Consider the following 22,496-nt stretch of genomic DNA (forward strand, 5'->3'; position numbering starts at 1 on the left):
TTTCCGAACTGACGATCGTTTTTTTTTTGACATTCATAAGTGCTTGTTATAGCCTAAATTGAATAAAGATATTTTGACTTTGACTTTAAAGAGCTCAATTATCTTCCACTCCGTGGCTAATCGAAAAATTAAAAAAATATTTACTTTCCACCCTAGAGATGAAAACGCAATTTTCCAACCGGCTATCTACCCATGAAAATTAAACTTTCCGAACAGGAGATGAAAAATACTTATATAGTATGAGATGTTGCCACGTGTCACCCTAATTTTTCCCTTCCAATATGGAGTCACGCTTGTTCTCCTTCGCGCGAAATTCAAAGTTCCAAGGAGAAAGTTTACGCTTGCGTACAAAACTAAAATTAGTCCGTAAGCTTATTAAATACCCATTCATTCGTTTTCTTATGTGTCAGCGTTCTTTGTAAGAACAAATTCTGGATGCGAAAGTTTTTATTATTCCCTAACACCAAATTTTATTATGGGAGTCAGACCAATTTATTACCGTCACAAGACTATTTAATTGGGGTTAATCAGTGGGTGGGTATATCAAAATGAAGTATACATTCCACATCACGTTGAATTTGTCTAGGATATTTTCATCCAGAGTATTAATGGAAAACTTTTGTAAAAAATTGACAAGAACTCGCAGTGTAGTCATAAGGAACTACAACTAAGTGTAAGATATCTTTCACCTGAACGTTATACTCAGTGGCACAAAATTTGGCCCACTCTACATACAAAATTACTTATTGCAAACATTTGAGCCAGATTCTTTGCCACTCAGTATAACTCTTTATAAAAGTGAAAAAATAAAACAAATAATAAATTTTAGTTTTTAATAGCCTTAATTCCGTCTGCCACCATAGCCACCCTGGGTAGCTGGCTGCGTTAGTTGCAGCCCATTTATATTGTTGAATTCTAATGATTTCAACATCTCCTTGGTATCAGGATCAACCTCAATGATGTCATGCTCGAGGGCGGAGACCTCAGGGACATAGTTGTCACGTCTCTCACGCTCCTCCTCTTGCAGTTTGATGGAGATTCCTCTAACTTGGGAGTGTCGCAGACGCCTCATCAAGTGGGTGGCAAACCTAAAACAAACAATGGTTAAATGAAAATGTTAAGGTGTTTCCGAGTTGGCCGGTTTCAGAAGAAACATTGCTGATTTAAAGTTCAACAGATATTAGTTTCTGTGCCAGGGAGAGTGTAACATGTGTCTGAGGTTCCTCATGAGGCTGAAATAAGCCACCATGCCTTGTTAAATATTAGATTAAATATAACTTGTACCTTGTAATTTAATACCTTCTGAAGTTGTCAAGAGTTGTTGTGCCTATAATGCTATCAACCCATAAGATATAGTACTTAAAACAACCATGTTGTGTAGTTCTAACAACTATAGTGTCTAACAAACTAGTGACTAACTTGAGTGAGCTCAAAGTTCAAATTAGCTTTTGACTTACTATAGCATAGTATATTAACTTAACCTGTAACTACATAATGTAATTTAGCATGTATATTAGAATTCAATAGAATCAAGCAATCTGGTAACAAATGTGGTGACTGACATTGACACTTGACTGACTGACGTTGGCTCTAGTGATGTGAATGCTCTTTAAGATACTTCAATCAGCAGTAAATAATTATTTAGAATTTATTCATATTTCATTATTTAATGTTTTCCCTAAGTTTTACAATCCTAACTTAAAACATTATGTTTTTCTTCTTATACAAATTTCCACCAACCTTATAGGGCTTTATTAGGGCTGAAATTTTTAAAAATGGCGAACCAATGCTTCCATGTCCCTTTTAATTTTAATGTTTAATAACATTTTCACGAAGTTTAGAATTATATATCTTCAAATATAGCTAACATTTTTTCCATAGAAACTTTCACTCCTCTTTAATACCCCTTTAAGGGTAAAATTTTTAAAAATGGTGCAAAATGTATCTACTAATAAATAATAATATGCATTGTTTGAGTTGATTTAAAATTTTGGTTCTTTTATCTTTACATTGTACTCGTAGTGTTGTGTCTGATATCATGTCAATCGTTCAGAGGTTAACTGGAAGAGATCCCTTTAAGGGATAAGTTCACCTTTGTACATCTTATTATCCTGTGTTCTGTTATTTTCATGTGTTTTATGTACAATAAAGAGTTTTACAATACAATACAATTACAATACAAATTAAAAGGTATGCATAATTCTACAACCTGCGCCAATAAAATTCCCCAATTTGCAGAGCCAGCCATAATTATCGGTAGGTAAGGTGTTGGTATCAATCAAATAATTAATTTTGTAGGTACAGCACTAAATTTCCAGAGATTAGACAGACTTTGGTGAGGAAAAAATTATCATGTCAATTTGACAAATGTAACAGATTTTCGTCTTCAAATTAATTCTATAAAATAAACATATTTACACAATTATTGAATGATACAATGATTGTTAAAAACAGTGGTGGGTTTATTGAGATGTGAATATGATCGGGATTGGCGTTCAAATGTAAGTAACTATGGAGTAATGTAATCATGAAAAATTGCATTTTTTAACACGATTGTTTAATTCCATAGAATTATATTTTAATGCAATCTTTGAATTTGATTTTCATCCACTTACTTTACTATAATATTGATACATTTGGCAGTTACACACTCAGGTTACACATGGTTTTAATGAATTACAATAATATGGTACCATCATATCAAGCTGATCTGATCTGATCTGACAGAACATAACTTAGGCATTGTCAGGCTTTTTAGAATAATCTGAGGGTGAACTTTGATTAAGAAAGATTTCCAGGGTCTGATGATGAAGCAGTCAGGCAGTTACCATTTAGCACTGTAGTGTTTTTTATGTATAAGTAATTTGTTTATAATGTCACTATGACAAGGTGATGACTTTCCTGATACAGTTTAAAGGGATAATCTACTCTCCATTTTTTGATGCAGTTCCATTAAATATTATTTAGAGCAAGTCCTAAGTCTTTTTCAATGACATGTTGGGTGTCCTACATTTCTTACACAGGTGATCATAGGATACTAAAGGTGACTGGGTACAAGTTATGAGCAAATAAATAAGTGCTGCTTGGATTCAAAAATAATAATAAAGTTCTGATATTCACTGACCAACCCTTGCGGTATACTTGCATGATCTGGGATCAAAAAAATTGATTGTAAACTATGGTTATGAAGGTACCAGTTCCATACATTTTGACATAGCTTAACCCTATGTTAGCATAGCACTTATCCTTAACTCAGGAGCCAGGATAACTTTGGTCTGTGCAAGTCCGCCTAACTACTAGCTTAACTTCGCCTAACTAAAAAGATGTTAAGCATAATACATAAATAACAAACAATAAGACGCACCTGGTAATTTGTTTATACTTTGTTAGCTGGGTTCAGAGGCTACGTAAAGAAACACATTGCGTTATCTTTAGAGAAAGTAGATAGCAGGTACCAGCAAATTATTTTAGGTTGTAGGTTGTAAAGGGCAAAACAGTTCTTACCCGGCGATTTTGTTACGCAGGGGCTTCGTGGGGATGATAGCGATTTCCTCGCATATCCTCTTGTTAGTATCAAAATCAAGAGTCAATCTCGTATAGTACTTCTCAATAATGATTTTGGCTGCCTTCTTCACGGTCTTAGTCCTGACGCGACCCTGTAAAGTGTCAGGTTATGGGGTAAATATTACCATCATACGAGAGATTCCGACGATATAACACGAGATAACAGCAGGTATAACACATTTTGAAGAGATTGTAAAGATTAAAGCCGATTTAACTTAAATAAAATAATCACCATGGTTAGGAATTACTGTTGCCGTCTCTGACAATTAACAGAAAAGAAAGTGTTTTGTCTATGGATCGGGAGACGTCAAATTAGTGATGTCGACTACAGTGTCTACAGCTGGGCTACTCCGAAACTCGAAACTCGAAGTTCGTGTCGTACGATCCCTCTGACACTTACACTGTTTGATACGAGAGCGAGAGGGACCGCACGACACGAACTTCGAGTTACGAGTTTCGTAGTAGCCTTGCAGTCTTGTCTGTCTTAGGGGTGCTCGCTTGGGTCACACTCTTTCCCGGCGCGGATAATACCGATTTGGAAATACCAACCCTGTTTTTCGTCTACACACCCATAAAGGCTCCAGTAGGGCTACTGCGAAGTCGAAGTTCGTATCGTACCGTCCCTCTCGCTCTCGTATTAAATAGTATGTGTCAGAGGGACCGCACGACACGAACTTCGAGTTTCAAGTTTCATAGTAGCCCTGCAGTTAGTTTCTGTAGGGCCTGTATTTCCATGTCGGTGTTATCCGGGCTGGTAAAGAGTGTCACCCTCTGTCTTGCCCGCCCGTCGTTCGCCTGCCATAGCCATACTAATCTAATATTAATTCGCGCGCGGTGGTCTGGTTCGATTCCAAAGTAAAATTACCTGCGACATCAAATTAAGGCGATATTGTTAAAAAGTGGTTAACAGTGATATCAACTGTTACTTTACTTTCACCAATTAGTTTTTATTTAGCCGTTACCATTGAATCATTATCCACCATGTTTTGGGGTAAGTGAATGTGACCGGCAGAAAAGCCACCACGTGTTTCAAACCGGCTCCACATTTCAGATTAAAACTACATTTTTACCTTATCAGTACGCTGCAAATGTTAAATATGTACTTATTTTAGACGTGTTCCGAAGAAAAGAGGGGTCCACGATTCGGTATAATCGAAGGAATGCAGCTACAAACTTCAATTGCTATTGTAGTTATATTTCACATGACAAAACTCTTGTCTTGGGAGAATAATCTTAGATACTGTAGTTTTGTGACGCCAATTTTCAAATTCCATCTGACCATTCCATTAAAATTTAATTTCTCAATGTTGAGCCATTACTGAATTAAGAATGATATGATGTTCTGGTTAACTTTGTGGAAAGTTTTTACCAAAATATATTCAAAATTATAAGTCCATTTACAGCTGGCACAAATTAATTGAATGAAGTAATGGCACTTGTCACTACGTGAGTGCCATTCATATATTGGCCTTTTAATATATCGTAAATAGGTCCATCATACTTCTTATAACACGGTAATCACTTATTGAATGAACAAATTTAATCGTTTTGTGCTGCATAAAGCAACAGATTATCATTCACGCGTATTTGTGCCAGCTTTTGTGAATCAACCTGTATCTATATATTTTTTGTATAAAATTTCCCACTTTTAAACACTTAGGGGCTGTTTCACCCTGTTTCACCAGCCATTGATTAGTGTTAACTGGCGGTTAGATGTGATGCCGTCTCTATTTGTTTTGCTCGAATAGACGGAGACGGCATCACATTTAACCGTCGGTTAACGCTAATCAATGGATGGTGAAACAGCCCCTTAATGTTAACTAACTTTACTTAGCTTAATGTTGATTATAAATTTTTTTTTTTGTTAAGGATTAATTATGGAGCCCAACAAACGGTACACCCAAGTGGTGGAAAAACCGTTTCACATCTCGCAGGCAGCTATGGACATCTCAACTGGGGACAACGATCCATGTCAGGTCATGGTTGTTGTGGATGGAAAGAATTTCTTAGTTTGCACACTACAGAAGAACAAGAACATCCAAGTGCCCCTTGACCTTTACTTCAAATCCGGTGACGCTATTTCGTTTTTGACTAATGGTAAGATTTTTTAAATAATTAAATTATTTAATCACTGCCAGAGGAAAGGGGAGGCCTTGGATCAGCAGCGGGACATATTACAGGATACACAAAAAAAACCCTGGTAATTTGAGACAAACAGAATTAAAGGTTTCTATTTATTTCCTGTACCTTACTGGTGGCAGGATCTTGTGCAAGGTCCGCCCGGATTGCTACCACCATCTTGCTCGCTAATCCTGCCGTGAAGCAGCAGTGCTTGCACAGTAGTGTTTTGGCATGGAGATTGAGACAGCCGGTGAAATTAATGTACATCTTAGGCTTCTAGGTTGGCAACGCATCTACAATACCCCTGGTGCTGCAGATGTTTATGGGTGGTGGTGATCTTACCATAGCATCAGGAGACCCACTTGCTCGTTTGCCATCCAGTCGGAAAAAAATATGTTATTTTGTATTTCTGTTAACGCTAAGGGAGGGAGCATTCAACAGGTTGAATGAAGTTAATTTGTCTAGGAAACTAGTCCCCAATTGCTTATTGTTTAAAAAACAAGAATAAAATTAGTGTACTGTGTTCAGTAAAGTAAGTAAGTGTTGCTTTTGATTCAAAGAATTTTGGCAAAAGTTCCAACTCCAAGCATTTCAATATTTTTGCTTACAAGGTGCATCAGCACTGTAATGATTAGGAGTTGAAATAGTTGCGGTGATCAAAAGGGGGTAATCTGTGGATCAAAATTAGTCAGATGGATTCATTCAATCACTGAAGTGTATAATGCCAAGAGCCTGTAAATACTGCTAACCAACCAGCGATAGAGTTCTGATAATGAGTTTGTCAGCCAATTAGTTTATAGTATATAGTTACTAATTCAAGTAACTATATCTTTCTAATAAGGTCATATCGTGAGGATCAGGCCTTATTAATATTCGTAATGAAATCCCCTGTATACTTGCGTCCCCATAGAAACATAGTTTTGTTCTAATTTACAAGCAGCACTACAAATCAAAATGCAACTTTGCAACTATAATGGGAGCAGCCATTACGATGTTTATAATTAGTTTTGGTTAAAATAAAATCACAGAATATATAATAGTATTAACATACGAATGGCCACGTTCAGCCCCGCAGCGGTTCGAGTTACCCCACCCCTCAAGCGCAGATTGCAGGAAAACCGCAGGAAAGCAGTCGGGTGCGCAACGCGATGTATTATGTCGGCCGCACGGCACTAAGTTCGGGAGCAATTATTTTGCGAAATGGTAACGGTACTCCACCTACTACCTTTTTCTAAATAAATAATGATTTTTGAAATTATCGCGATCAATACATGAAATAACTACCTATGGAATAATTTGTTTAAGTTTGTAGTCTTATATCTATTGTAATTGAAAATAACTTAAATACAAAGATAGACACATTTTAAGTAGATTTAAATAAATGGTAAGATTAACGATTACATTTATTTGCACTATCTAAGCCATACATACCTACGTATAAGTACCTTTAAATGTCATTGGTAGCACTTATTAGGGTTTTGCTATAGTCAGCCCTGTGTATCTTCACATTGACGGGTGTACAGACATCGTCGTGCCTATGTCGATTTAAGAACGTGTATTTTGTAGGGCGTGGCCGCCGTGTGATAAAATGTAAGGGTAAAAAACGGCGCTAGTATTATTTCACGAAAAACTTTTTCACGAACGACTTTATCACGAAAACTTTATCACGAAAACTTTATCACGAATAGACTTTACACTAAAGACTTTTTCACGAAACTTTACCACTAAAGACTTTATCACGAAAACTTAATCACGAACAGACTATATCACGAAAAGACTTTACCACGAACAGACTATATCACGAAAAACTTTACCACGAAAACTTAATCACGAACAGACTATATCACGAAAAGACTTTACCACGAATAGACTTTATCACGAAAAATGTTTGAAACTTCTTCACGCTGAAACGGCTGGAGGGATTTGGATGAAATTTGGCAAAAAGTTAGTTTATAATCTGGATTAAAACATAGGATACTTTTTATTTCGATATTCCCACGGGATAGGGATAAAATTTTGAAATAACAACCGCTAGGCTTAGATACATGAAATTTGGTATGTAGATAGTTGGACGTCTGGAATAACACGAAGATAACTTTTTGACCCGATATTCCCACGGGATATCCAGGGATAAAATCTCGAAATAACAACCACTGGGCTTAGAGCCATGAAATTTGGTTTGTAGGTAGCTGGACCTCTGGAATAACACATAGGTTATTTTTCACTCCGATATTCCCACGGGATAGGGATAAAATTTTGAAATAACAACCGCTGGGCGTAGAGCCCTGAAATTTAGTATGTAGGTAGCTGGACCTCTGGAATAAGTTACTTTTTATCCCGATATTCCCACAGGATAGGGATAAAATCTTCAATCATCAAACATACAAACACACACACTTTCACATTTATAATATTAGTATGGAATTATATGTGGCTGTTTATCTCACGCCTATATTCATTTTAGACGTGTATTATATTGTACGATATATGTATGTGTAGGTGTATTTTTGTTGCGTTTTAATATTCTGAAATAAGGTTGCCTTGAAGAGACCGCTCTTAAGCGATAAGACTGCCTATTGCTTTTTTCTCTAATTGTACCTGTTTTCTGTATAGCTTACTATTTCTGGTGTACAATAAAGAGTAATTGTATTGTATAGGTAGGTGGGTTAAAATTAGTTTGAAATTAGTTCAAAAAAATCAGTGAATTAGCGCATAATTAGTAGCCAGTACAATAGACTTTTAAATCAGCCCTAAAAAGCGCCTTCGTTATTTTGTTTGTGAAATTATAATGTGCGGATTAAAGTACCTACACGAGTAGAAAAAACGTATTAGAAGACTTACTCGTTAACTTGTAAAGCCTACCTACTTTGCTGATCTTTCCATCCGCCTGCAAAAACACGCATTTTTTTTAAGTGAAAACAACGGTTTTTGAGACATCATTGCAGTTTTCCTATTGTCTTCTTCTTTTTTAGGGTTCCGTACCTAAAGGGTGCCAACGGGACCCTATTACTGAGACTCCGCTGTCTGTCTGTCTGTCTGTCTGTCGGCGGCCGAGTCGCCTAGCAACGGCTAGCTATGTCGTTTGAATATTTACCTACTTTTAGGTTTGCGATTTTAATGATGTTTTATAAAAGTTTCGATAGTACAAATAGTGACTGTCTAATTTATTCGTTTTTGTGCCAAATTTATGAACCACAAACCTCAATGAAGCCAACTTTAATAAAGCGCTCGTCAAATCCGCACTGTCATCACTATGTTTGCCTATTGTTTTTAACACTAGAAAAATCGACTCGCACTTGACCAATTTTTGTTCTATATTTAGCTATGTATTGCTGTTTCGCAAATAAATTAATTTGAATTTGAAGATGAGCTCTGCTTGAGTTAGATGGATTTGTGTGTGTTCTTGCAGTATGAAGTTGGAGGAACTGCATGAACACACATTTCTTGCATAAACGTAGCTATCATAAAGGTTGCAGGTGAGCAAAAGTAGGTAATTGTTTTAGTTCATCCGTTTCTTTATGTAATACTTACATGTAATATCTAAATACATAATCCATACTAAATAGTGTTATTGACAACTTACATTGCGATTATTGATTAAAATTGCTTTTTTCTGTTACTAATCTATCTATTTCCTTTATTATCCGGGCTGCTATAAAAAAAAACCTAACATCGAAGGCTAAGGCGGGAGCTACGCTCCGCTTCGCTCCCGCCTTAGCCTTCTGAACCTAACCTATCCGAGTCGCTTCTGCTCCGAACCGTCTTGCTCGCTCGCTTCGCTCGCTCGTACAAATCAAGCAGCGCTTTCAGAAAGACCATCATTGCCAAGAAGAAGGCGCCGCAAGAAACTTGTGAAAACCGCATAATACATAAAAACTACAGTATTCAATTAAAGTAAAAATTACAAAATAATAATAATAATACAGAGATGTATGGGGTCCATTAGTTACAAATCTATCCCGTGGGATTGTCCGGATAAATACTAGCGTATGTGTTATTCTAGACATCCAGCTACCTTCATACCAAATTTCATAGCTCTAAGCCCAGCGGTTGTTATTTCGAAATTTTAACCCTATCCCGTGGAATATCGGAATAAAAAGTATCCTATGTTTTAAACCAGATTATAAACTAACTTTTTGCCAAATTTCACCCAAATCCCTAGAGCCGTTTCAGCGTGAAGAAGTTTCAAACATTTTCGTGATAAAGTCTATTCGTGATAAAGTCTATCCGTGATATAGTTTTCGTGGTAAAGTTTTTTCGTGATAAAGTCTATTCGTGATATAGTCTATTCGTGATTTAGTTTTCGTGATAAAGTCGTTCGTGAAAAAGTTTTCGTGAAATAGTTTTCGTGATATGGTCTTTTCGTGATAAAGTTCATTCGTGATAAAGTTTTTTCGTGATAAAGTCGTTCGTGAAAAAGTTTTCGTGAAAAAGTTTTTCGTGATTAAGTACTGACACGATAAAAAACAATAACGAATTTCCATTTCTCATACAAAACTTAAAATTAATGTTATTTTATTCTGTTACATTGAATATAAACGAAAACTAATTATAAACATCGAAATAAATGCTCCCATGATAGTCGCAAAGTTTTATTTTGTTAAGTGTGTTATTTGTAAATTAGAACGAAACTACTTTTGTATGAAAATGCGAGCGAGCGTACTAGCAACTCAAGTAAACTGTATGATGATTACATACTCAATCTACATTCTGTTCAGGAAAATGCAATGTCCATTTGACTGGATACCTGGATCCGGAGTTTGAAGAAGAGGAGGAGTCTTCTGAAGGTGAGGAGGAAGCGGAAGATGAAAAACCAACTCTGGTGGCTGCAGCTAAGAGGAAACTTGAGAACAGCTTAGATTCCGAGGCTAGCAAAAAACAGAAGGTATGAAAAATGATGGATTCTTATCAGATATAAATTAAACTATGTGACATGCCAGCTGGATGATGAACCTTGTATATAGTTAACCTATCATCTCTATCTGTTAGTAAAGGATCTGTAATACAATTAATTACATACAATTATCTCTCTATCTCTTTGGTGGTCTTCCTCTACTGCGAGTGTTGGTGTTGGGTTTCCACTCGAGTGTAGTTGACAGTGGCGTAGCTACCGGAGGGCTAGATGGGGCAGTGCCCCAGGGCCCCCAAGCTCGGGAGCCCCTCAGACTCTGATGTACAAACTATAAATGACAAATCTAGAGAACCTATGTCTAATTCGGAACACGAACGATTTTAAATAGTTGGGGCCCTAGTTTATTTTTTGCCCCAGTACCTTAAGTTACCTAGCTACGCCACTGGTAGTTGAGGTCAAAGATATCTTTTCACTTTAGTATCTTGTCACTAGTTGTCACTGTAAGTATGCCTTCCAACAATTTTATATAAAAGTTTGAACACACATTTATGGTGATAAGGAAGTAAAGTGTGTCTGACTACTGTTAGGGAACCGACAACTCCTGTCAAATCCCATTCCTTCAACGCCATCTATCGGCAGAAGTGGAAACTAAACTAGCGCCCCGCGCGCGCGCACTCCTGCCCTACATGAGACTACGTCAGTCAAAGCATCATATCATAACGACCGCGCGCGCGCGCCTGCTCTCTGTTATTTCTGGGAAAATACTTTATGGAAGTGTGGAAGAACACGAGCACAAGAAGGTGACCTCGAGAAGCCCCGCAAAACCGATAGAGCTACGATAATCCAGCCACCCACTTGTAAATTCCTCAATTATTCCCTTTCTTTTCTCTTGTCGGTGTTTTTCTTTTTATCTCGACAAAACTTAGTTTACGCAACAACCACTACCATATGTATCTTGTCCAATATTTATAGTCCATGGATGGATGCAGTTGGCAATGGATAGTCAGGTGTTGAGAAATGTACCTAGATTAGATGATGAATCTCTACAACTTATAAAGCCTTTACAGGCGACTGACTTAAGTCTTGATTAAATATTGATTTAATTATCTTATTTCTGTATCAGAGAACAAGAACCTGTGAAGGCTGAAGAAAGCTCAGACGACGATGATGATGATGATGATGAAGATCATCTTCAAAAGATCCTGGATGGTGAAGACCTTGACTCTGATGAAAATGATGAGTCGTTCAAAGTTAACACAACTGCTGAAGGCGACAGGTAAATTATTATTACCACTAGCTTTTACCCGCGGCTTCGCACGCGTAAACTATTCGTCTGGTAGTTGCAATTGAGATTTTCGGGATTTTACAAAATTCCCCTGGAAATTTCCAAAATTTATATCGTGGTCTTCATTGAGGTTGTGTTGTGATTAACTGTAAAAAATTCAAGACTAAACCCAGTGCTAAAATTTCAAATTCAAATCATTTATTCAATATTCAAATTCAAATCATTTATTCAGTAAATAGGTGGCAATGGGCACTTTTACACGTCAGTTTTTAAAATACCAGCGCTTTCGGAAAGACCATCATTGCCAAGAAGAATGCGCCGCAAGAAGCTTGGCAGAAAGTAATTTTTATTCAAAATAAAATACTTAAAAACTACAGTAAGTATACAATTAAAGATAAAATTACAAAATAATAATAATAATACACCGATCCCTTAGTTACAAAACTATCCCGTGGAAATATCGGGATAAAAAGTAGCGTATGTGTTATTCCAGACGTCCGGCTACCTACATACCAAATTTCATGCCTATAAGCCCAGCGGTTGTTATTTCGAGATTTTATCCCTATCCCGTGGGAATATCGGAATAAAAAGTAGCCTATGTGTTATTCCACAGGTCCAGCTACCTACATACTAAATTTCATGGCTCTAAGCCCAGTGGTTGTTATTTCGAGATTTTATCCCTAGTTATCCGTGGGAATATCGGGTCAAAAAGTCACTTAAGTGTTATTCCAGATGTCCAGTTACCTACATACCAAATTTCATGACTCTAAGCCAGCGGTTATTATTTCGAGATTTTATCCCTATCACGTGGGAATATCGAAATAAATAGTAGCCTATGTGTTATTTCAGAGGTTCAGCTACCTACACACTAAATTCATGGCTCTAAGCCCAGCGGTTGTTATTTCAGATTTTATCTCTAGGTATCCCGTGGGAATATCGAGTCAAAAAATTGCCTATGTGTTATTCCAAAGGTCCAGCTACCTACATACTAAATTTCATGGCTCAAAGCCTAGCGGTTGTTATTTCAAGAATTTATCCCTATCCCGTGGGAATATCGGGATAAAAAGTATCCTATGTTTTAATCCAGGTTATAAACTAACTTTCCGCCAAATTTCATCCAAATCCGTCCAGCCGTTTAAGCGTGAAAAAGTAACAAACATACTCACTCACTCACTCACAAACTTTCACATTTATAATATTAGTAGGATTAGTAGGATAGGATTAATTTATTATATTAGCCTATATTTGCGCCCCACTGTTTGAAAAGGGTAGTGTCATCATAAAACTGTATAATATTGGATATATCTAGACTAGAGTGCTCAGCTACTCATTACGTTTCATTATCTAGGTATTATTGGCACTAGTGACACTATTAGCTAAGGGTGAATCGAGTGGACATGGCTGACCTTTTGATTATAATGGTTTAATACCTGGAGCTTGATGTGGTGTTAGGATAATTTAGAATTAGAGATGTGCCGATCATGACTTTGGCCGACTAGCCGACTAGCCGATTAGTCGGTTGTAAAGAAGCCGACTAATCGGCCGACTAGTCGGCCAAGCCGATCACAGTTTCGGGGATTTCCGTGACGCTTTGTTAACCAGCTGATTTGGGCGCAAGTCGCAACCGACGCCTGTAAGCGTCTTGGAACCTGTTTATTTTATTTTATTCGTATTATTTTATTTCTAGATTTTTGCCTTTGTATCTAACAAAGCGGTGTTTTTGTGAAAAAATATTGTGTAAAAATAATGCCTACTATTATTGTTCATTAAAGTGAGAGCTAACAAAAAAATAAAATTTAATCATGTCAAAAAGAACGGCATCCGAAAAGGCTATAGCACCGTAGACCACATACATGCATTGCGGCAGGTTATACAGAAGACCGAAGAGTATAACCTCCCCCTTTGCCTTGCATTTGTAAACTACGAGAAAGCCTTCGATTCGGTCGAGACTTGGGCTGTGCTGCAGGCTCTCCAGCGGTGCCAAGTTGACTACCGGTATATCGAAATGTTGAAGTGTCTGTACGAAAACGCCACTATGTCCGTCCGACTACCGGACTAGAGCACGACGCCTATTCCTCTGCAGCGGGGAGTCAGACAAGGAGATGTGATCTCTCCGAAACTGTTCACTGCTGCACTGGAGGATTGCTTTTAAGATTCTGAACTGAGAAGGACAAGGCGTCAACATTAATGGCGAGTTCTTTAAACACCTTAGATTCGCCGACAATATTGTAGTCATGGCTGAGAGACCATGGAGGACTTTCAGTGCTATACTCGCCGACCTCAGCAGTTTCCGACCGAGTTGGCCTGAAAATAAATGACGTAAGTCATGTCTAATGTCCATGTTGTGCCAACTTCCGTAATAGTCGGAGGCTCTGCGCTCGAAGTTGTTGACGACTATGTATACCTGAGACAAACGGTCCAGATAGGTAGATCCAATTTCGAGAAAGAGATCACTCGTCGAATCCGACTCGGCTGGGCAGCGTTCGGGAAACTTCGCAGTGTCTTTTCTTCTAAATTATCGCAGTGTTTGAAGTCCAAAGTCTTTGACCAGTGTGTGTTGCCGTGATGACTTACGGATCTGAGACGTGGTCGCTAACGATGGGCCTCATGAGGAAGCTCAAAGTCACTGAGTGGGCTATGGAGAGGGCTATGCACGGGGTTTCTCTGCGGGATAGAATCCGAAATGATGATATCCGCAGTAAAACTAAGATTACCAACATAGCCCGAAGAATTGCGAAACTGAAGTGGCAGTGGGCAGGGCACATTGCTCGCAGAACTGATGGCCGATGGGGTCAGAAGGTTCACGAATGGCGTCCGCGGACCGGGAGACGAGGTGTCGGTAGGCCTCCAACAAGATGGAGCGACGATCCGGTTAAGATCGCGGGATCGCGGTGAATGCGGAAAGCACAAGACCGGTCTGAGTGGAGAGCCTTGGAGGAGGTCTATGTCCAGCAGTGGACGTCTTTCGGCTGACATGATGAATTGATGATGTCAAACAGAAAGTCTCGTGTAGGGATTTTTTGAACAATGAGACAATGATACCCGTAAAGTCAAGTAGGTATAACTAATTACAAAATATTATTTCTCGTGTGGGCAAGGAAAAACAGTAAATACTACAAAAATTAACAGCTTAAGGTTTTTATATAATGTAATTCCCCCTCTGTGTACCAATACCTACGTGAAAATAAATATTTTATTGAAATATACGTACAAAGTAAGAAGCCGGATAGTCGGCGCTTTTTGCCGACTATTCGCCGACTAGTCGCCGACTACGAAAGTGGCCGGATAGTCGGCTTTCCCGACTAGTCGGCGACTAGTCGGCACATCTCTATTTAGAATACATCCATTTAAAATGCGACCTTTACACTTTTTTTTCTATGGCATTTACATACAGTGTGCTGTGCTCAATAGCTTGTTGGCAAAATTTAAGTTGGGGGCCAGGCCAGGATATATCTTTTACATTTTGTGACAATAATATCCGAAAATTTCATTCCTAAAATTGTGATTACAAAACCAAATTAATTAATACCTCTCTAAACTCAATTTCTAGTGACGAGGAAGACTCTGACGATGATGAAGAAGCGGAAGCAGAAGAGGCAGAGGATGATGATGATTCATCCGATGAAGCGGAGACTACCCTCGACACCAGCAAAGAGGAGCCCAAAGTTGACCCGTCCAAGCTGAGCAAATCTGCTAGACGTCGTCTAGCCAAAAAGAATAAAAAAGAGGGCAAGGAACAACCTCAGGTCAATGGAGTTGACAAATCCAAGGTGAGAACCAACTGGTTACAGAGGCCAGGCCACTGTACTTTATCTAAATTATTTTTGTACCTAGTTTCAAATTTCAATAAGACACAAATGACGCGAAGTTTATTTATTTACCTTAATTATATTTTACAGAAGGAAAACCAGAGCAGCAAGCAAAGCCTGAAAAGAAGAAGCCTGAATCCAAGAAAGAGGCCCAAAATGGAGAAGTCGAGAAAAAAAAAGAAAACCATCAGTGGCGGAGTGTCCATTGAAGATATCAAAGTCGGCAATGGACCGGCTGCCAAACCAGGCAAAAATGTTATGGTTAGTTGTCATTTTTACATTTCACAATAAAAAAAATCTTGGTCTAAAAAAGGTAATCTTTACTAGTAATGGAGTATTGAAGTGTCCCATGATATTTATTTATTTATTTTAATGAAGTAACATTTTGTGTCCGTCTGTTTGTATATGGTTGTAATCATTGGCACTACTGGATTGATTCTAAAAATGTTTTCATCATTAAAAAGCTTTACCAAACCTGATTATACTGGCTTATACGCTGGCTGCTTTAAACAATAAACATAATACTGAATAAAGTACCACTAAATAAATTTTAGAACAAAAAATTGAACTGACTACAAAAACCATGAAAATAATTTTCTACCAGTCTGAAGTCGGTGCCCAGCATGAGCCAGCAGGAGTGATTGAAGCCCAATATGTAGTGTGTAGGTGAGTTAGGCGACTACCTATAGGTCCACTCCTGTTCGCTCATGCTGGGGCACCGACTTCAGACTGGTAGAAAATTATTTTCATGGTTTTTGTAGTTGGTTTATTTTTTGTTCTAAAATATATTTTTTACCCTTTTTAGTGTAAATAATCTAAGATACAATAGTTTCATGTCAACTGCTCGTCACCTTTTACAAAAGGTTGCTTTTTCCGGTGCAGACTTTCTTTATTGAGGAGTTCTGGTGCTTCACCACCCATTCCATTTCACCATATGCATTACGAGGAGCATAAATTGCTTAGCAACTAAGTAATTGAAATTTAACTGATGAAATACTTGTTATTGAGTAGTAACTCTGATGGTCAACTGTGGTCTTCATCATCAGTTCCACTTCACCAAATGATGATTTTCAAGAGCAAATGCACGAGTTACTACTAAATATATCAAAATTACCATAGGTGTCCCTACAACATTTGAAGAGTTCCCTCGATTTCCTTAGAATCTAATCATCAGATCGTGATTTGGTGCTTATGGGACCTAATTGAAAGCATTCCTAGACGAACGCAAAAAAATAATTTCAAAACGGTTCATAAATGACGGAGTTCTGAGGTAACAAACATTTAAAAAAAAATACAATCGAATAGATAGATAACCTTTTCCTTTTCCTTTTTTTGAAGTCGGATAAAAAAAGATAAATCATTTCAAAATTAACAAATTATCAACAAAATAAAGTTTGAAAATAATACTTGTGCGCTAAAAGATGCTATTGTATCTCCAGGTGTACTATGAAGGTCGTCTGAAACAGAACAACAAGATGTTTGACAACTGCATGAAGGGGCCTGGCTTCAAGTTCCGATTGGGAGCTAAAGAGGTCATAACTGGATGGGATGTTGGTATTTCTGGCATGAAGGTCGGAGGCAAGAGGAAGATCATCTGCCCACCCAACATGGCGTAAGTTATCTGTTTTTTTTCTTCAGTACACTGTGAACTGGTTCTACCCAAATGAGGGGCCGCGCACAATCTTCTAGTACCTGGGCGATCGAGCTTCGCTTGGGCTAAAACTCGATTTTGTTTTCCCAGAGATCAGACCAAGCTAGATCGATTTTTCATCCCCGAAAAATTCATCACATTCACAACTTTTTCATCGAAATCGTTGGAGCCGTTACCGAGATCCGGTAATAGATAATATGTACTAGTTAGGGAGTGCAATCTTGCACCAAAATCCTCAATCTCGGTATTTGCAAGATTTCAGAGGTTTAATCTCGCAAGATCTCGGTGTTATTATTTTTAATTATTAAGTATAAGTAATCTATTGAAATTTCGTAGTTATTGTTTTAGGGACGAAACAATGTAATAATATACCTAGCTACATATACAAAAATGCAGAATCATTTATAAAAAAAACAATTATTCTGAACAAAAAAAGCAAAAAAAAAAACGAAAAATATCGTTGCAATAACAATGTACTTGGCAAATTTACTTCTTTTGTAGTTCTTAGTATTTCGTTTAAAAATTTGTGTGCATGAATGGTGAGTGTAATTGTGATTGTATTGTAGACACTGTAATTGTTTCCGTATATGTATATTAATTTCCTTTGTGTTGTTTACAATATGTAATTGTACCGAATCAAATAATAAATAAATTAACATATCTAGAGTGTCGTCTGCCAACTGACTTCGGATGTGTCGTGTCTTTTTGCTGCTGGGTAAGCGTAGAGTAGACGCTTGTTTGTTGGCACCACTGATGATAGGCATTGACAGAACAGATTGATTTCTTGTCTAACAAGTTTATCAAATAATGGACCAGTTACACGTAAAGTACTATTCAATGGTAAAAATCAATCGTGTAAACAAAGCAATTTTTCACGATTACTCCGTAGTTACTTACATTTGAACGCCAATCCCGATCATACTCACATCTCAATGAACTCACCACTGTTTTTAACAATCATTTTATAATTAAATAACCGTGTAAATATGTTTATTTTACATAACTAATTTAAAGACGAAAATCCGTTATATTTGTCAAATTGACATGATAATTTTTTCCTCACTGAAGTTGGTCTATGGTCGGTCTAGTCTCTGGAAATTTAGTGCTGTACCTACAAATTAATTATTTGACTGAACCAACCTTACCTACCGATAATTATGGCTGGCTCTGCAAATTTGGGAATTTTATTGGTTCAGGTTGTAGAGCGTATTCATAAGCATACCTATTAACTTATTCGTAATATTGACGTTATATTAAAACAACCATGCCAAATTTCATGACTCCAGCGGTTGTTATTTCGAGATTTTATCCCTATCTCGTGGGAATAACGGGATAAAAAGTAGCCTATGTGTTATTCCAGATGTTCAGCTATCTACATACCAAATTTCATCAAAGTCCGTCTAGCCGTTTTTTGTAAAGTTTTATTTTTATATTTATAATGGTAACCCGGGGCTATTGTAGCTGGGGGGATATTGTATCTGAGCCGTCTAATAAATAAATAAATAAATAAATATCACGGGACAATTCACACCAATTAACCTAGTCCCAAAGTAAGCTTAGCAAAGCTTGTGTTATGGGTACTAAGCAACGGATAAATATAATACAGATAGATACATACTTAAATACATATTAAACACCAAGACCGAGAACAAACATTCGTAATGTAATTCGTCGTGTTCTAATGTCGTCCATACGACGCCATGCTCGCCATGTTCATGTGTGTTGTGTGATGATAGTCTTCTGACGAACACAACGTAAAATGGCCGAGAAGAAAATGGCGTTGTAAGGACGCCATCAGACGGTTCAGATACAATATCCCCCCAGCTACAATAGCCCCGGGTCACCTTACACCCGCCATTCTGACTCTTTGCCCCATTGGACAGAAGTTATTTAAAAAAAAATAAGGCGGTATAAATAAACTTGTATTTTCATTTCGCTACTATTTTATCATAGCTGTAAACATACAAATAATAATACTTAATAATGAAATATGAATAAATTCAAAATAATTATTTACTGCTGATTGAAGTATGTTAAAGAGCATTCACATCACTAGAGCTAACGTCAGTCAGTCAGTCAGCCAGTCGTCAGTCAAGTGTCAATGTCAGTCGCCACATTTGTTTGCACGATTGATTTTTTCCATTGAATAGTACTTTAAAGGGTGGGCTTTCTAAATCATTTGTAATTCTTCATTAAAAGAGAGAGGTATTTTTGCGGCTATTGTGGAGTATATAGAGGCATGTTCATCCTCTGCTGAATCTACTGTAAAAATGTGAAAAAAATTATTGCTGCGCAATCTTGCAAAATGCAAGTGAATTAAAATACAAATTAATATTCTGTGAATATTTCAAGCAACCACCTGTTGCCGTAAAGAGCACCCGTGAAATATTTTTTGTTCTGTTTTTAGTATTTGTTGTTATAGCGGCAAAAGAAATAAATCATCTGTGAAAATTTCAACTGTCTAGCTATCACGGTTCATGAGACAGCTATCATAGTGGAGTCAGTAATAGGGTCCCGTTTTTTTTCGGCACAGAACTCTAAAAAGGTCTAATCGAGGGCACTTTACACGCCTTTTGTAGTGTTATTTCCCAAAAACAACACCCGGCGCGTCAACGTAAGGTAGTTAAATGCATTTTTTGGTTAGATTGATATTTTAAATTCGTAATCTGTTTTGAATGGAATGTCCGATTTGAATAATTCAAAAAGTAATCTACAGGTATTGAAACCATCTTGAATAAGAAACTATTTATTTGGATAAGGATTAATACAAAGGTCAACTTTTAAAATTAAAAAAAAAGTAGTTGTAGTGACATAACTACAATAGTTGGAGATATTACGGTATCGCGAAGTATTTTGTCGATACTCGTATATTCTTTAATATTGTAGAACATTTTTTTGTTCTATCATCAATAGTTTCCACAGCGAATGCGATGAAACATGTTTTATGGCAACTTTTTTACACTTTTGAGGCACTTTATTGAAATTTTAGTACGGAACCCTAATTTTTTCTGGTATTTAATATTGCCAATGCCACTTTGGAATAATGTAGCATTCTAATAGTGAAAGAGTTGTTAAAATCGGTCCAGTAGTTTTTGAGTTAATTCGTAACAAACATCCAAAAATCCAAATCTTTCCTCTTTATAATATTAAGTATAGATTAGTATACATATAGATTAAATGAGTACAAATAAATATTATGTTAAAAGTTTATTAGGATAGTATAAGGTTTAAATAAAACAGTCAGGTTAGAAAACCATTATTAATTACTACCCGCCGTTTTGGATAGCCTGTATGTTAATCCAGGCTGTCAGCTACTCCATACCAAGTTGCATTGAGATGGTACGTACTACGTTACCCGCAGTTTATTAGATGCACTAAAACATTACCCTCCTTTTTGGGTAGTTGGGTAAAAAGTACCCTATATTTTTTCTTCAAACACGCATTTACAGTTGGTAATAAATAACTGGTTTTTAATTAAAGAAAAGTTCATACGCTTTAGGGAGTGAGAGAAAGCTTATTGTGTGAGAAAGACAGGAGATCGGCTTCGTTCTCATCTCTACTCTGTGTTGTTTACTGGGTGAGAAGTGAACCTGTAGACGCCTGCCACAGCATTGACCACCAAGGCTAGAAAATTATTTAAGTACTAATATCGCTTAAATAATGGGGTTGGTGGTAGAAGGGTGAAAATTTAGGGTTGTGTGTATTTTTAATGCCGAATCATAAATAAATTAAAAAAATAGTCTTAAATACATATTAAAAAAATTTTTTTTTGGTGTGTGCCACCATACTTAGGGGTATGAAAAATTGTATACGTCCTATTCCCAGATCTACCGCATATACACAAAAAACTTCTTCAAAATCAGTCAAGCCGTTTCAGAGGAGTTTGGTTACATTGTGACTCGATAATGTTATATTTTAGAAGATATTTACAAGAATTGCTCGTTTAAAGGTATTATAAGATTGATATATATGTATAAGAAAGAATACATTAAAAAATAACCTAATATTGTTTGTTACAGGTATGGCGCCAAAGGCTCACCCCCTGTCATCCCGCCTAACTCGACCTTAGTCTTCGAAGTTGAACTGAAGAATGTTAAATAAAGACTAGTTTGTGTCAGTGTTGTTTTGGGTGCTGAGTTGTTGAATGTTGCCATGAATGAAAGGATTGTGTGCCCATGTTTATGTTGCCAGTATGCTGTATCTGCAGTGATATGATCACAGCTATTTTAGAGTGCCAGGGACATATTTCACAAATCCACAAGACAATTTTACAAGAATGTACACAAACTATTTTTGTTATGTAGATGTCTGTTGAATGTGCAGGTGCCAGACCCCTTTATCACAGCAACGTTATTCTACATTATTGTCATGATTGGTAGCATTTGTAATTTTTGTAGTACAGGGGCCAGGTTGCGCTGCAATGTACTCGTCATGTCTTAATATAGCAGCAAACACTAATAAACTTGTAGCTTTGTAAAATAGGCCCTTGGTAATAAACTCGTTGCAGATTCTCCATATTTGCGTTAGACGTAAGCTTAGAATAAGTTAGTGCTTAAGATTCACTGGACATTTTTAAGTATTACTATGACTTGTAATCGTAATACTTTTTTTTAGTAATCTTAAGTGTAACAGTTATTTTCCATATTAAGTAAGCAGTCTATTATTTTTGAAAGGTCAGCTATTTTTGTAATACAATGAAATATAGTGTAAATTTTGCATAGTTCAAATTAATATTTGCCATTTTAATGTTATTTCATAATACCTATGACAGACATTCAATATATTATAATAGTAAAAATTCACGCACAGGTATTTTGTTCATAACTTCTCTAAGTCATGGCAATAGTATAAGATGAGAAATGAAAATAAAAGTTCCGAATTACAAATTATCTGTTTTATTTCTCCCACCCAATACTGCAAATCAATCAACTTAACGTAAATTAAGACACATTCTAATAGTCAAAATACCACAAACAGGACTTATCACGCTAACACACGAGTAATATTTATCTCGATTTTTCGACGTTTTCGAGTGGTATTTTGACTAGGAGTGAAAATCACGAAAGTTTAAAAACTTTTATAATATTCTAATATTTGACAATACTAAAAATTATATAGACCCAGATAAGTCACGTTTTTAATATGACGAGCCGAGTCGCGTTGCTCCTAAAAGGGCTATGGATATGGATTAGCCCGAAACATGTCGAGCTAAAC

General features: G+C 36.8%; 2 protein-coding genes across 2 annotated transcripts; one reads left to right on the top strand and one right to left on the bottom strand.

Annotated features, from left to right (window-relative positions):
- Window positions 1-819: 819 nt before the first annotated feature.
- On the bottom strand, window positions 820-3,887 carry LOC141439673 (small ribosomal subunit protein eS17). The gene is made up of 3 exons (XM_074104014.1): window positions 3,797-3,887; window positions 3,505-3,656; window positions 820-1,088 (listed from the first exon to the last, which is right to left on the bottom strand). The coding sequence occupies exons 1-3, from the start codon at window positions 3,797-3,799 to the stop codon at window positions 842-844; spliced, it is 402 nt and encodes a 133-aa protein (XP_073960115.1). The 5' UTR covers window positions 3,800-3,887; the 3' UTR covers window positions 820-841.
- A 459-nt stretch (window positions 3,888-4,346) lies between these two features.
- Window positions 4,347-22,168, top strand: LOC141439530 (46 kDa FK506-binding nuclear protein-like). Its single transcript, XM_074103818.1, is given in 8 exon segments — window positions 4,347-4,555; window positions 5,434-5,661; window positions 10,404-10,586; window positions 11,672-11,813; window positions 15,373-15,592; window positions 15,725-15,892; window positions 17,071-17,243; window positions 21,302-22,168. Coding segments are annotated over 8 exon segments (1,206 nt in total). The 5' UTR covers window positions 4,347-4,545; the 3' UTR covers window positions 21,384-22,168.
- The last annotated feature ends 328 nt before the right edge of the window (window positions 22,169-22,496 follow it).

Source organism: Choristoneura fumiferana, chromosome 21, assembly GCF_025370935.1.
Source record: "Choristoneura fumiferana chromosome 21, NRCan_CFum_1, whole genome shotgun sequence".
NCBI classification, from domain to species: Eukaryota; Metazoa; Arthropoda; class Insecta; order Lepidoptera; family Tortricidae; genus Choristoneura; species Choristoneura fumiferana.

Bases quoted from the DNA above. Each gene is read 5' to 3' on its own strand.
- LOC141439673 (XM_074104014.1), bottom strand. The intron at 1,089-3,504 runs GTAAGAACTGTT...TGTTTGTTTTAG, and splicing joins CTGCGTAACAAAATCGCCGG to GTTTGCCACCCACTTGATGA.